The following is a 16094-nucleotide window of genomic DNA, read 5'->3' as shown; positions in this document are numbered from 1 at the left end:
TTAGCCTCAGCCAAATACAATATAAGGAGTTCAACAATCTAAAAACATGTGTGGATTCCTGGGTGGCTCAGTTGGCTAAGCGTCTGATTTCTGTTCAGGACATGATCTCACAGCTCATGCCACTTCGGGCTCTGTGCTGACAGCTCGGAGCCTGGAGCCTGCTTCAGATTCCATGTCTCCCGCTCTCTCTGCTCCTCCCCTGATCCTCCTCTGTCTCTCTCTGTCTCAAAAATAAATAAACATTTGGGGCGCCTGGGTGGCTTAGTCGGGTGGGAGTCCGACTTTCGCTTAGGTTATGATCTCGCGGTTTGTGGGTTCGAGCCCCGCGTCGGGCTCTGTGCTGACTGCCAGCTCAGAGCCTGGAGCCTGTTTCAGAGTCTGTGACTCCCTCTCTCTCTGACCCTCCCCTGCTCGCGCTGTCTCTCTCTCTCTCTCCTAGAAATAAATAAAAATATTTAAAAAATAAATAAATAAATAAATAAACACTTAAAAAAATTTTTTTAACATGTGCGTTTAACATGGGAGGTTTTGAACGCTGGAGAAGAAGGATATGTTCAATGAAAAAGACTACACAGATATATGTTCATCACTGCATATAACCAATAGGAAAAAAAAAGAAAAAGAAAATTAAGCTGTCAAGGTGAGAGGGTAATTAAATAAAATATTGCATATCCACATAATTGAATATTTATAGATATAGACATCAAAATCATATTTCCTAAGAACATATAATGATACAAGTAAATGCTGCTAGTATAGCAGTAAGTGAAAAAAAAAGAGGAAAAAATGTGTGTGATATGATTCCCATTTTGTAAAACAAAATATATATTATACTTAGAGAGAGAGACTTGTAAGAAATATGACAAAATGACGTCAGTGTTGCATGTGAAGCTCTTCTATTTTTTTTCCAAATTTTCTATTTGGAAAAATACATTTCAAAGATTCAATGATAAATGGGATTTAAAAATCCCTCATATACACTTTCATTGTTGGAACTCTGAGTAGATTTTGCCTCTCCCATCTCTCCTGAGAACAACATCATAAGCTGCCCAAGTGCAGTAGCCAAATTCTTTCTGTTGTTTCTTAATTTATAGAGGAAAGAAAACACTCATGATAAAAGTTCCCAAGAAATAGAAAACATTCTGGAAAATCAAATACTACATTCAATCAACTGATCAACTAATTAATTAAAAACATGTTATTATTTATTTGTTCCCTAGGAATATGGTGAAAGCTATGCAGTAGAAAAGCAGTAAAATGTACAGTTTCTGTTGAGTCCCTAGGGGGCATCGGAAAGTACGGTAGGCTTCATATCACCTCATTTAAAGAGTGGTGATCCAGTTAGAGTCAGGACACAGTAAACACATGAAACAAATGTGTGTGGGGGGGGTATTAATCAGTAAGATGTAATAAGTGCTAAATGGTACCATCTAGTGCAGTATATAGGCAGGGCTAACATATACACCGTCAAGAAAATGATATGCGCTGAAAGTGGCAAGTACATATAGAGAAACTTCACATAGACCTCGAAGGATGGGTGGAATCAACAGACGTGAGGAGAACAGACCATTCCAAGCAAGAGGAATGCCCTCTGCTTACCCTAGCAGAGAAAACACAGGAGATGAGGGACTTCCTGTATGATGATGCTAGTCCTCAAAGTCAGAGGATCAAGGTGCCAGCCTCGGACCCATGTCCAGTCCCAAAGCTCGGAGAGCAAGCCCACCTCCCCAAAGTCTGGAGAACATGCCTGAGACATCCTAAAACAATCTGGAAGGGCTATGGTATTTTTAGGAGATCACTTCTCACACTTTTCAAGTGATATTCCCCTCCACAGAGAGCAGGTAAGATTACTCCTTGCAGGACTGAGGACGGACTTCAGAGTGATCCACTACAAGCCAGTTATTATCTTCCCATGTTTCACCTTTAAAACTCTTGCATTTGTTAAAAAATAAATAAATAAAAAAAATAAAAAAAAAAAATTAAAAAATTAAAAAAATAAAATTAAAAAAATTAAAAAAATTAAAAAAATATATAAAAAAATAAAAAATAATAAAAAATAATAAAAAAATATAAAAAAATATAAAAAAAAAAACCTCTTGCATTTGTGCATTCAGTTAAATGCTTCTCCTAATCTTTGTGTAAAATTGGAGCTCTAGGTAGATGAGCCAGGCTTATCTTAGCACACTCCACATCAACTAAGTTCAGAAAAATACATACCTACATTTAATATTATGTATATCACATATATATACACATATGTGTATGCATATAATATGTATATATGACTTATATTTATAGGTCTAACTCATCAGGTTTTGTGATTTTTTTGCTCCTTTTCCATTCTGCCAGATATAAGGAGCCAAGCTACCATTAACCAGGCCACAAGGCTGTAAAACACTGTGCTTGCATCTGCCCCACCCAGCCTTTTTCTATCTTTTTCAGACAGTATTTAGCATCAGGCACTTGGCTACCAGATAGTACTCTCCACATGGCCCTTGGATATGCAGCAAAATAACGTTTCACCTTTAAATCTGAATGCTGGCTTTGCTTCTCAGCTCCCCCAGTCTGTGAGTACACACTACTTTTTTATTCAGTTTTCGTAGAACTCTTCTTGATTTCCTTTGGAGGCAGGGAACACATGTTATGTGACTTTGATTCCCACCACCACCTCTCAGTTTTGCACGTGCTGTAGGACTCTGCTCACTTCACTCTACATTCAGCAGTCTGGAATACTACTTGTGAGGCATCAGCCCAACAGACAGAGGCACTTGCACACATAGAGAACACTATCAGAACATTTAGTGACACGACATGCTTTAAGTTTCGTTAGCCCCACTATAATCCTTACCAGCTCCCTCCCAAGACCCCTCCCCATAATATTCTGTTCAATGCCACCCCACTGAGCTTCAGTCCAAATGCGGTAGCCCTCCACCAATCAGATCACCAGCCCTAAGTCCCCAGAAGGTGCCATGCACAAGGTCCTAGTGCGAATGGGAAATAAGGTTGAACACAACCAGATTTAAAAACCAGCTACAGTACCTTAGACTTGATGCAGCAGATAATAAGGAGCTATCGTAGGCTCCTCAACAAGGAAATACTTGATACAGTGATAGATCAAAAAGATTGATCTCCATAAAACTGAATTCATTGCAAACGTGAATTAAACTTTTCTAGGAAACGAGTCTAAATAATGAACTAAATAACAATGAAGTGTTAATAATGAAGGAACTGATTTTTTTATTCCATTCTGGGATAATTAAGGGATAAATCAGTTCAAATGAAAGATGTCACTGTTATTAAAACTTCATTCATTTATTGAATTATGTTTCATGTGAACAGAGTTATTTTAAGATTATTTGATTATTATATAAGTCAATGTCATTTCCAGTTTTTGGAAAATTGATATTAATGCCTTGTCACTGAAAATGTAACTCAGTTTATCAAATTAATTTCTCAGAGGCCACCTGATAGCCACCAGATGGCAACCTGTGCTGATGTCAAATTCGAAATTTAAGTTATGAATCGCCCTGCAACTATGCATTACCCCTCACTCACCCGCCAGGTTCCTTTAAAATCAGAAAACCCAAAGGCTTTCTCCTACTTTCCTAAATTCCATTTGAACAAAATGAAATATGTTCTATCCACAATGCTTACGATAATTAAAGTTGTTGTTTTTTTTTTTCTTCATAGGAGTCTATCTGGAAATAGCACAATATGGAACGATCGTTAATAGGCCTGTTATGGTACTTGAATAAACGCCTATCAAGGGCACGGGCACACATTAGAAAGTTTCCTAAAGAAAATCCATTTTCATTTCAAATTCTGACATTTTATTTAGAAAAATTATACCCTTTCTTTTAATTATTTCAGTAAACATGATGAGGGTATTGCTAACTACACCTCAGAGTACTTTATTTTCTCCATTTTTTTTAAGGAATATGAGTCTACTTGTAATTAAAGGCACACTGCATTCATGATGCCGAGGGTCTCCAAGGGAAACACTTAATGTCCACCTCATAATATTATGCCACAATTACATGCACAGAAGTCTTTTTAATAATCTTTGTTTCCTAATTTAGTTTTGATTGGCTCTGAAATCCACAGCAGCTCTCGAGGGCTCCCATTTCCACAGTCATCAGCACTGCTGCGCCGTCAATTGTACAAACGCACATGATTTCTTCCGTCTGTAGGCTTCCTTTCAAGGCTTCTATTTAACTTATCCAGAAAATTAGCTGCAGGCTGGAGATAATTGCAGATAATTTTGCCATTTTTAAGCCACTGGGGTGTTACGCGCAGATATGACAGCTAAGTTTGTCTAAACACAAAGAACAAGTCATAGCTTTGTGTTGTCACTTCAGCTCTACACACGGGTTCAGATCATCCTATTTGCTCTTTATGCAAATTGAAACAAATTGTCGTCACTGGGTGATCTGTGTTTTCTGACAAAGCTGTGCTACGTGAAGCTTTTAGGTGGCTGGAAGAAGGACACGATCTAAACTAATGTATTATCCCAGCCGAAAAAACAAAAAGCCTAATCCTCTTCTCCCCTTCATTCTTCTTCCTTAGCAGAGATGTTTCTTGGGCCACCAACAACTTAAAAATAATACATTAAATTAAAAAGAAGATGTATGGTCTCAATATACACAGTTCATAGATACTGGTCTCAATATACACAATTCATACAGATGTGTGTATGCGTGTATACGTTTCCCCTATTTTACTCTCATAAATAGAAATGGCAGGGTTCTCCCATAAAAATCAATGTTCACAAATGCTGGTAGCACTTATATGCAACAATTTAAGACCACTGTATATTAAAGAGTTATTGAATAGGTCATCCAGGTTAGTAAGCTGAGATCTATTGTTAAACAGAATCACGTGGCCCTTTTTTCCTAAAATTTCACCATAAACTGTGTGCTGCATTCCTGGATAGTCACTGCCACAGAACGAGGGAGCAAGTGCAAAAAGCAGCAAGAGTGACTCTTAATGCATTGCCAATGAACTTCAACTTCATACAAATCAGCTATGGGAATTGCTCACCAAATGTGCCCTTAGTGCTCAGAACTGTTATACTCACAGCTAATAAGGGTGTCACTAACTGAGCAGGTGATTTCTGAAACCATTTTGCAGCAAACATTTACATATAAGGGCTAAGTAGTGATTGTGCATATGTGGCAGCAGCCCTGATGTAATGGGCCATAACGACTCTGAGGGAGCAGGAAAGGATGTGTGTCAAGGAGGAAAGAATGTGAAAGGCATAACACAAATGACTTTATGGATTCCCATTAGACCTTGGGCTAGGGTGCACCTAAACAGGTCTGATATGACAGCATCCTGAGACAGCTTTACAGCCTGGTGTCAGGAACCCTTACACTGAAGAGTTTTATGGAAAATCCAAAACTATGGAGAGGAAGTGTTGTTGTATTAGGCCATTATCGTTGACTTGGCATATAATATGCATACAAATGGTCCCAAAGTATGTGCTTAAAGGATAGGTTATTAAATCTGTTATGCCAATCATAGGCATATTAAGGAGTCAAAATTAGGCACTGATAGGCAACATCGCACAAATCTTACACTCTCCCTTGGAAAACACTTCTGCCCCATGACAAACTTAAATGTACCAAGGTTCCAAATATCCACATCATACTCAGATGTAGCCTTTGAAAAGACGGCCTTGTGGATTTGGGGATAAACATACAAAGTATACATATTACTGCACTTGAGAAAGGTGAGGGATACCACTTTGATTCTTTTTTCTCTTTTGGTCTCTAACATCACATAGCTAGGGAACTGGTAGGGAATGGACTTGTTTAAAGACCTTACACCACGTCCGCATGAAAGGCAAGCATGAGAAGTTCAGTAATGTGCCCTTTCCCACTCGTGATCAGAAAGAGAGGCACACTGAAGACACCGAGTGAATAAACTCTTCCCCACAAGGACAGGAACAGTGCTGGACTAGCCTTCTCTTGCCGGGGGCTGAGATCAGCAAAGCTGCACATTTAAATTGCAGGTTGAACACACTCTACAGGACCTATGCAAGTGGAAACGGCACTCTGAAGAAGGATGTCTGCTCTTTTACTTCAATCTGTAAATTATTAAACAATTCCAGAAGAGGCATATTGCTACAAGTGTCATGCAAACCAATATATAGAGCTAGAGTGTGCTTCATAATATGAAGGGTTGGCCCAGAACTCATTCTCCGCTGTGAGGAGAGCACAACCTATCACCTGCACAGCAATTTCACTCCAAATTTGCAATGAGATCTTAAATTTGACCTTTTATGAGAGATTATCAAAGACCTTACATAAAGCCAACAAATGTCCCTGCTCTTTGACAGATTTATTATAGTTTTGCTAATGTGTTTGAATGAACTACTCTTCTGGAAGTCCCTGATTTCTAAAATGTAGCTTTTTTTTTCCCCCTGTGCAAAGCACATACCTGTTTCCCAGAGAGACGGGTCTCTCTTTGAAATATTTAGTCTTTCAGGGCACTTTAGTCATAGTGACACCTAATAGCCAAGCTCTTTTTCTCACTCTCCACAGAATCAGGTTTAGACTATAATTCAAACCAGTCCCCAAAGGCACTTCTGAAAAATGGCACGCCGTTAGCTTTTAGGTAAAAACACTCTTTATTGCTCAAAATTGTTTCCTGTTACAAAACCCTTTGCACCGTGCTAGGTCTAAGATGATCTTATGCTAATTTAACTCACTGGGGACTGTGAACAGATGCTACTTTGATTAATAGTTTCACTATCCTGAAAATGCCAGGCCAGGTTCAAGATAATAAAGTCAGATAAGAATACTATTAAAATCTGCCATATGATTATATCTGTTATGTGGAGAAAAATGGGATCCCAGTTCCTGTACTAAATAAAGACCACCTATAATAATAATTTTTAAAAAAGACAAACCAAAGGAACACACTATCTGGACTCTTTAGCACCTTGATTTACATCATGTTAATCACCAAACTCTTTACTAATACCTTTAGGAAGACTTTCAACCATGTCCTTAGTGAAAACCCACTGTGCCCCTCCAAAGTTATCCTTTCACATAGCATTTAACTTTTCACCCCAGAAAAGACTTATGTACACCACAAAAACAATGAACTCTTTAACTCTGCTTCTCAAAAGGATGGTATCTGAATTTGTATGCTGAGGTCACTACTTTTCAGGAAATATGTTTTCAACATTCCAACACTCAGATTTAAAATACGCCTAGAAAACCACGACCCTTGAAAACAAGGGCCAGCATGAGTTGACAAACAAGACTTTTTTGGAGGCATGAGCTCCTCTCTCCTTTGCTTCTCTTCTCACTGATCTCCCAACCACGGACTTCCACATCACATCAGCTTCCTGATGGGGAAAACCATGAACTCGAATCTAGCCTTGAACAATGAACCTCAGGGGTGGACCTATACAGGCATGCAAAGAGACTTTTGCATCTGTAAAGTAGGTTTACCAATGGATTTTACCCTTTACTAGAATACATGTGGCCTAATCATATTCCCAGACTCCAATCTGAACTCTTTCTTTTATTGTTTATATACGGTACGCCTGTCTCAATGGAAGCCTCGGTTTGCAGGAAGGCAGACGGCACGTTCCAGTGCCTGAATCACCCTGCGAATTGTGATTCCGGGTCCTGTACCAAGAAGGAAGCTAGCCTGTTAGCGCCAATCTGCCCCCCGCAGATTCAGCTCATTGCATGCGTTGAGTCTTCACACTCACCACATTTGTACACGTCTATGACATGCCTCCACTTAATATGAAACATTCTATTCAAAAGGGTTGCCTCACCATTGCACAGAATGTTTCCGGAGGGTCTCCACAGGTAATGTCCGGAGGATCCAGTTTTACTTTCAGGTATTTGGTCATGTCCGTGGATTCCGGCTGACAGGCCATGTAATCCCAAACTTTCCCTTCTTCTGTGTAAATCTGAGTCTTACACACATCATAATGTCCCCATACCAAAGGGTAGGGCTGCATCACTGAGGACACGGTAACCCAAAGGGCATGAATTGACAGAAATCTTGACAAATACATCTCTAAATTCTTGGCAATCTTTGTGGTAACAAAGCAGGGTTTGCTTATCTGTGATCTATGTCCCTTTCACATACACATAGACGTGTATATGTAGGTAGGTCTGTATATTAAAAAAAGAAGAAGAGGAAGATGAAATCTCAGTGTAGATTCCAAATCTCAAAGTGAAGGGTTGATATTGTGCGCGTTCAGGTATATCGAGGACTCGGGTGGCAGCCTAACATACTGGTACGTTAGGCGTCGCCAGCAACGTGCCGCTTTTTCGTTGCCCTAGAACAGGTCTATCAGACTCGCATCTAGTTTGGTTTTTGTAAAAGATGTCCAGGAGCAGAGGCTGATCTAGCGATGCGATGGCTCTCCTGTTGTACATCCAATAACCCTGGGTGGTCCTCAGTGCTCGTGGCTCACGAGGGACGCTCAGGTGCACTGATATCAGTATCTGAAGCAAAAGGATGAGAGTCTAGAGCCCGGTGTCTGCTTCTCATCAATCATCCTTTCCTTCCGGCACCAACACCCTTTAAGAAACAATAAGAGTAAAAGTTATTGCCCCAGAATCGATGCATTACAAAATGTTTGATATGTTGACATTTGGGAGGGTTGATGCAATCTAAAGCAAATTGGCGTAATATGGATAACCTTTCCTCCGCTGCTTTGCTAGAATGAGCAAACCCCAGGAATCATTCATGTTGGGGAGGATTTTGATATGAAGGATTTAACTCTTCCATAACAAAGACAGATGTGCATGTTCCAGGTGAGTTACAGGTTGTCGCTTCAAAAATTATATTTCCATCTTGACAAAACTGAGAGCAAGCAGCTAGATTTAAACATTTCTCGTGGATTGCAGTGCTAGAAAATCTTCCAGGAGAACAATGGGGGGAAATGAATGCTTTTATAACAATGACAAAGAAGTGACAACTACTTGTATGCCTTTTGTCTATTGGCAAAGAGACCCTAAAAAATCTCTAAATTCCTTGTACATTTCTTAGCTTTTGTGAGCTCGAGTGAAAACAGGCATTGTTGGCACAAGGCTGTCCCTCTGGATTTGCTCATTGTATGGAAGAATTTAGCCTCTTTTGTTTAGTCGCAGTTAGTGATAAAGACAACTTGGCACTCTGGAAAAAAATACTCAAAAATAAAACCAAAGGAGCAAATTTTCCTTTCATAAGAATTTTCTATTTTCTTACATCTTTTTATAGCCATTACATCTGCATTTCCACTTACTTTCTGTAACAGAAGAGAATTTGTCCCAAAGGCGAATATTATACGCTGCTTTAAAACTAAAAGCTCTGTAGTAAAACGCACAATTTAAAATGCACATATAAAAATAGCTGAGGGTGAGTTAACAGGCCATGAAGCAGAATAATGTGGCACTAATTCTAAGAGAAAATAAAAATTACTGTTTAAAAGTACTTTTGGTTAACTGATAATGCAGCCTACACAACTATGAGTACTTGTCACTGGTGACTTTAACTGGCAACTTTTCTGTTTAGAGACTATCTTCCAAATCTAAACAAATAATAACATTGGGAATCCAGGTGTAAAAAAGGGGTATTTGTGTAATTAGCTGGCTCATCTTGTCATAGCCCCAATAATTAACTATTTTTTAAACAACTAAAAAAGGCCACAGTTTAGTAAATACCATTAGAGACCCTTTAATTCACATTAAGCGGTTTAAACTGGGAAGTTCACTATCTTCAACAATCTTATAAAAGGAATTCAATATATTCAAATAACGCACCATCTTAAAATGAACTAAGCCACAGAGGCTATGAAATGCCAATGGATGGTTGAATAGTGTTTCCATAGCAAAGTAATTTATAATAATTGCTTTATGGATGCAAGTGCAATTTTCATTATATTCAATTCATAAAATGTTATCATCCAGCTGCAATCTGTGATATTTTCTATTAGGAAAAGTGTTGAATATTTGGGTTCTTATGAAGCAATAATTAGCAGTCTGTCTAAACATGTATAAACTGCTGATTTGAATCTGCCTCTTCCTTGTAACATAAAGACTATATACGATACTGTGTTAGGCACATTTTGATATCTTAAGCTAAAAAGGAAAAAAAATCACAGAGAAGCATGTGTTGTGGCTAGTACAGCCTTTTGCTTTTTCAGATTTGGTGGTAATTTTAAGTTGATGTTTTCAGAAACATCCAACAATTCATAATCTGAAAAGGTGTTAAAATAATACGCACGCACATTTTCTAGATGCATTTTCAACCGTGTGTACTACTTTGTTATCACAAGAACACTTTCATGGGCTACAGTGGACCTGGGCATGACAACAGCAGAAGTACAAAATCTCCTAGACTAGAATTTATTAACTTCAGTTCTTAGTTTCAAATATATAGCAACTTATTTATCAAGAACAATATAGTCTTAAAGACCGGGAATGGACTGCTCTGAGTTTGAACCGAGTGAAAACTGTGAGTTAGTTTTTAAGACTGTTTTTAAAAAATGGCCATAAGTATATATTTGAATGCTCTCGGAGCTTAATCGTCACTTTTTTGTTAAACGGGAAACGTTATCCCCTAATCCATTTATGTCTTGTAACTCTTTCTTTATCCACATTTTGCCTTACTGCCACCACAAAATAAAGGATGACCAGGTGGATGTACATGAAACATTTGGACAGGAAGGAAACGTATGTGAGCCTGTGACTGTTTCTTAACACAACAGTAATCCCAATAGAACGAATTCTCATTAAAGTATAGCAGAATTATAATGATGGTCATTACACAGAATTATGGACTACACCATTGATCGAATTTAGAGAACTGACAAGGAAAAACGCAGAGGAGTGCAAGATATTTGAATATTAGGCAGTTGCAGGACTGTGCGACAGACATTCTTGACAAGAAGCAGCCAATTATAGCTCAAATTTCTGGCACATAACCAGTTGTGATTAATAGTTTTCCATTACATTACAGACATATTATTAATGTATTAAAAATGTCAAGCTTTGGCAAGCGCTAATATGGCATGGCTCAGTTAGTCTGCAGAATTTACATTTAATGAGCTCCCATTGACACAGAAAAAGATATTGACCACGGCATATTACAGATCAGGAGCAGAGGGTCACTAAGCTGTTCTTTAACATAATTGCTTAATTTCATTCTAATTTTTGTATTTGTAGCATGGACTCTAGTGTGTATTCTTCACATCAGGTCTCCTTTCTTTTTTCGGTGCCACATACACTTCAAAGAAAATCCTCTTAATTTAAAATTAATAAGAAATTAAATTTGTGAATTGCCATGACACACAGTGGAAAAGAAGCCTCTGTCAAAATGGAAAAGCTGCCATTGCCGTATAATTACAGAGTTTTCAAAGAAAACAAAAGTGATATGACGATAGAATATTATTTGCCCCCTAACCTCTATTGCCTAATGGCACTGGTTCCCTTCTGGCTATGCTTTCAACCAGGTTGAAATCATCAATCGCTTCTTAAAATCTAGGTCCTCACAGCAAATACCGAGGCAAACGGATTACGAGAAGGACAGTCAATGACGTATTTGGAGATTTAATATACTAAACCAACCCCTGCTGGCCCATAACTGAACTAATTGCCAAATAATGTAGGCTTTGGATTCGTGTCAAGTGTCTGCATCACCTAAGTGTGAGCAGCGTCAGGAGTGCTCTGGGCAGCCCCAGTTCTAGTTCCTTGCTTTGCAAGTCTTGGGAACTCACTGTAATCGAGTAACGCCATCATCTCTGCCTACACACTAAAGTACTGAGAAGTCCTCTTTGATAAAAATATCCATTAATATGCTATGAGAACTCTGCAGACTCTCGCTGGTATATAAATGTGCAGAGCCAATGTAAAAACATAAACTTATGTCATGTCCTCAAGTTGACAGATGTTACTGATCTGACTAAAATGGGCTATAACATGGCTTTGCATCCATGGGACATCTTCCAGGCTTCTGTAGCGAATTCCCTTCCGCCTTGGATTAACTTCGCAGAAGATACTTCACAGGCCCTTTCCCTCACCGGAAAAGAAGCCTTCCAAAATACTACATGGAGGTAATAATGATCAAAATTATGGGCAATTATATTCTAAAAACAATTGTCCATTTAATCAACTGAGAGGAAAATACTGACAGTGAGTCTGTTAACTCTAGCTCATGTGTTTTATTATATAATCTCACTAGGAGGTGGGGGGGGGGTGGTAGTAGGCTATTTATTCCATAAATACTCAGCTCTTCAGGGGCACCTGAAATAGACAGCTATTGACCCCTTGTTCATAGACATTAAGAGTTTTATAAATATGCATGTTTTTGAATGGGAAGGAACAAAAAGAACATGAACTATAATCACATTTCATTGAGTGAAAGGTATAAAGGGATAAAGATATTACCCCAATGCTATAACCCACCAAAATTAGCAGATTCAAACACTGTCACAATGAGATGGAGTAGACAAGATATTTAAGAAATACTGAATGCTCTTTGCATTTATTTATTTGGTGTGAAGAAAGCATTTCCTCGTCATCTTAATAGGAAACATTTGCTTCTATCCTTTTGTTAACTATCTCTCCAAACGTAAGGAATTTAACATGTGCTGTAACGTCATTGGCATATTTTACTCATTCTTGATTGGGTATGATGAGCAACTACCTATCATGAGATTCCTAATAAAACCAAATAGCACACCCTCATATTTGAAAAATCTCCATTTTCCCAGAGAGAAGAATGATTAGAGAAATCAGATAGCACATATTTGTCAGGATCCCCATAGGGATGGGATAATACATAAAATTATTTGCTATCAGTTAAACCTAGAAGAAATCTGGTGTTTCATTCCCATAAAACAACAAATCTTGCCTTCTCTTTAGGAAAGTTCAGACATCCATGGTTTCAAACACACATTTAAGAAAATGTACACCCACCTTAAGTTTTGAAACAAAACTCTGATTTCTGAAGATAAAATTATTTTTTAAAGTATGCTACATCTCTTACTGACCTATAATATTATACACTCACTCTCTCTCTCACATACACACACACATACACTCACACATTTTTTGTTAACACAATAACTGACTTTTTGAGTTGCATGACATTTTTCCCTTCTAAGTGACCTGATGCTCTTGTAACTCTAAAACTTCTCCAAATCTCTACAACACTTAGAACACATATCAACTAAATGTGTAATGGTTTAATTTTTTGACATATAATCTTATTTTTTTCAGATTAATAATGGAAGCAGACAAGTAGTTGCATCAACTGCAAATATACAAACGGAAACTGCAAAATACATTAGCCTCCTCCTAAAAAAGCTAACCTGAATCACATTAACACACATGCCCTGTGAAAGCCAACAAAACAAAAATCTCAATAGAAAAAAAAAAGCTTTGTGTGCAAATAAAATAAACCGTTTTCTTACAAAATGTTAGGATTATAGCTCTTAAATTTCACTATAGGAAGTATCACCAAATTAATAGCCAGTATGTGGAATTCCCAATGCCCTCATGTTGGTAGTGGTGAAACAGATGTCATTTCATGGCATCCAGAAAGGAAAAAGAAATATATCCCTCACATATGTAAACTGGGACAACATTAAGTGTAAAACACTTGATGCGTTTTTTCCCCTTTGTATCCTGATCCACATGCAAAGGCCCAAATTTTGTCTTCATGAAAAACTGAAAGTTGCTTGTCCTAGAAAAGAATCTTGGACAGTTATTGAATGGCCCTTCCTTTGCCAAAGAGGAAGGGATGGGGGATGGGGTGGGGAGGATAAGACATTCAAAGTGACACAGTTCAAAATACTTAATGAAATCTCCGGTTGCTAATTCCCCACAGGTTAGAGATGCTCTCAAGGTCTAGACAAATCAGAAAAACCTTGTCCCTTCTCTGGAAAAGAGAATTTCTGGGAAACTTTTTCTAACAAGCCTAATCATTTAGTAAGTTTGAATAAAGGATTTTGTTGGAGGATCCTTCTGGTTAATTCCCACCCTCCCTTTTCTGTAAGATAGGAAAACTTTTAGTATTTTCACTCATAAAATAGGGCCTTATTTCTAGAGCAAACCGAGTGCCAGATATGCCATATGTTTAGTGCAATTCTGAATCTTACTCAGAATTTTCCATTCCAAAGATTGACAAACTGTTATGATAACTAGTGCCTCCATTACCGTTCGGAGTACAGAGAAGACTGGAGGGGGAGTTGGGTAACAAAAACCTCTACTCTCTGGACATCTATACCTGATGCGATGATGGGAACGCAACCTCCGACTTTTCCAAATAAAGTTGCTTTCAAATCCCCGCTAGGAATTTTCCTGCGAGCCCTGCAAGATGACAACCTAAGTGGTTGGGGTGGGGGGTGGAGGTCCCCGGGTGAGGTTACTAGAATAAACAGCAGAGGGCGCAGTTTCTTTTTTTATCGAACTTTTCGCGTGTATGAATCACTTAATTGGTTATTTTGAGCCCAATAATATTCGGGAATATTTGTATTATATATACAGATCCATATAGGACGGGAATTCAATGTCCCTAAACGATTCCACCAACCGATTAAAGTCATGCCGGCAAAGAATCTGAGCAAAATATTCCAAACAGCATTCCTACACCAAGTCTTTCCCCCTTTCAATTTTCCCTTCTCCCAGCCGCACACCATGGGACAGTAATGCTTTAATCTCGCACCAATCACGGAGATTAAAAGAAGGAGACTTCAAAAGCTCTCAGTGTGGCCACCGGCTCCACAGGGCCGGCCACAGGGCAAGTTTTTCCCAAAGCAAAGACAATTGGCAAAAGGAAAAAAAGGACCCTCGGGTGGGCCAGGTGTGCGCGCGCGAGAGGGGGAGCGCGCAGGGTGCCCGTCAGTGCGTCCGCCGAGGCACCGACCCGGCGCCCGGGCTCGCATGCAACACACGCAGACACGTAACCCGCTCGGGGCGCACACCCGGGCGGACTCGTGTGTGGGTGTGAGACTGTGCCGGCTGTGTGCGCGCCGGGCCTCCGCGCGCCTCCTCAAGGCGCTTCGCAAAGTTCCTCGCCCACCCGGAGCCTCCCTCCCGCCTGTGGATCGCAGGAGGGGGGAGGGGGGTGGAGAGAGGGAGGGAGCCCGGGGTTGAGGCGGGAGGAGGGGGTTGGGGGAGAGGGGCCAGGACGCGCCGCGCGGGTCGCCGGAGGAGGGGGACGCCGGCCGCACTTACCTTGCGGCCCGCATGCCCTTGCGCCGGCCGGGAGCCGACCGACGGCGCGGGGCGGCGGCCCTGCCCAGCCGGGTGCGCCTCGGGCGGCGGCCGCAGCGGCGGAGCCCGCGGGCGGTGCACGGGCGGCGGCAGCTCCCGCCGAGCCTCCGCCGGCGCGCGGGAGGAGCGGGAGGGGTGGGGTGTGGACCCGAGCCGCCGCCGCCGCCGCCGCCGCCGCCGCCGCCGCAGCCCCGGGGTCCCGCTCGCGCCCGGCCCGCGGTGGCCGAGGACTCTGCGGACCCCCAGCCCCGCGCCGGCCAGCCACTCCCGCCGCTCAGTTACCTTGGTCGCGCGCCCCAGAGGGGGAGCCTCCTGCGCGTCGCCCCCTCTCGGAGCCCTCGCCGAGAGGGGGAATTCCTTCCCGTTGACGTCCTCTTCCGAAATGCAAAAGATCAGTGACTTTGACAGGTAGATGAGGGGGAGGGAGCAGGGGTGGGCGGAGAGGAAGAGAGGATGAGAAAGGTGCCTCTCCCTCCAAAAATATAGTGATATTAATAATGAAATCGCAGCCTTCGGGAGGTCTTGCCAGCCCGGTCCCCCGCTCGCCGGCTCTCCTCCGCGCCTCCTCGCGCCACTGCCTGCCACTTCTCGCCTTAAACTTTTACTGGGGGATTTTTTTTCCCCCTATTTCTATTTTTCTCTCTCTCTCTCTTTCCTTTTTTTTTTTCTTTTTTAATTTTTTAATTTTTTTTTTCAGCTGCAGGACGATTTCCTGATTCCTGGGGATCAGAACCAGCGGCCGGGAGGTTCTACCCCGCTTGGCACAGCTTTCATTTTATTTCAGATGAAGACGTTGAGCTTAGTCAGAAGGGACATAAATCAGGACAATTAGCATTGGCGCCAAGAAGATCCTCGAGT

General features: G+C 40.7%; 1 protein-coding gene across 4 annotated transcripts in view; it reads right to left on the bottom strand.

The window, feature by feature from the left end:
- The window catches only part of NTNG1 (netrin G1), a 318789-nt gene extending 302929 nt beyond the window's left edge, over positions 1 to 15860 (bottom strand). For 3 of the 4 annotated variants that reach the window (XM_039254980.1, XM_039254976.1, XM_039254978.1), the window contains exons 1-2: positions 15519 to 15860; positions 7799 to 8556 (exon numbers count right to left, since the gene is read on the bottom strand). In XM_039254980.1, the coding sequence (XP_039110911.1) occupies positions 7799 to 8044 (246 nt within the window). In that variant the 5' untranslated portion in view covers positions 8045 to 8556; positions 15519 to 15860. Of the gene's footprint in view, positions 1 to 7798; positions 8557 to 15197; positions 15304 to 15518 lie in introns of those variants that run through there. The other variant, XM_039254977.1, reaches the window with a different exon arrangement.
- Between the last annotated feature and the right edge of the window lie 234 nt (positions 15861 to 16094).

The sequence above is a fragment of the Hyaena hyaena genome, unplaced genomic scaffold, assembly GCF_003009895.1.
Source record: "Hyaena hyaena isolate Hyena2069 unplaced genomic scaffold, ASM300989v1 scaffold_504, whole genome shotgun sequence".
NCBI classification, from domain to species: Eukaryota; Metazoa; Chordata; class Mammalia; order Carnivora; family Hyaenidae; genus Hyaena; species Hyaena hyaena.
Note: the sequence above shows the minus strand (reverse complement) of the source record. Positions and strands in the feature narration are given on the sequence as shown.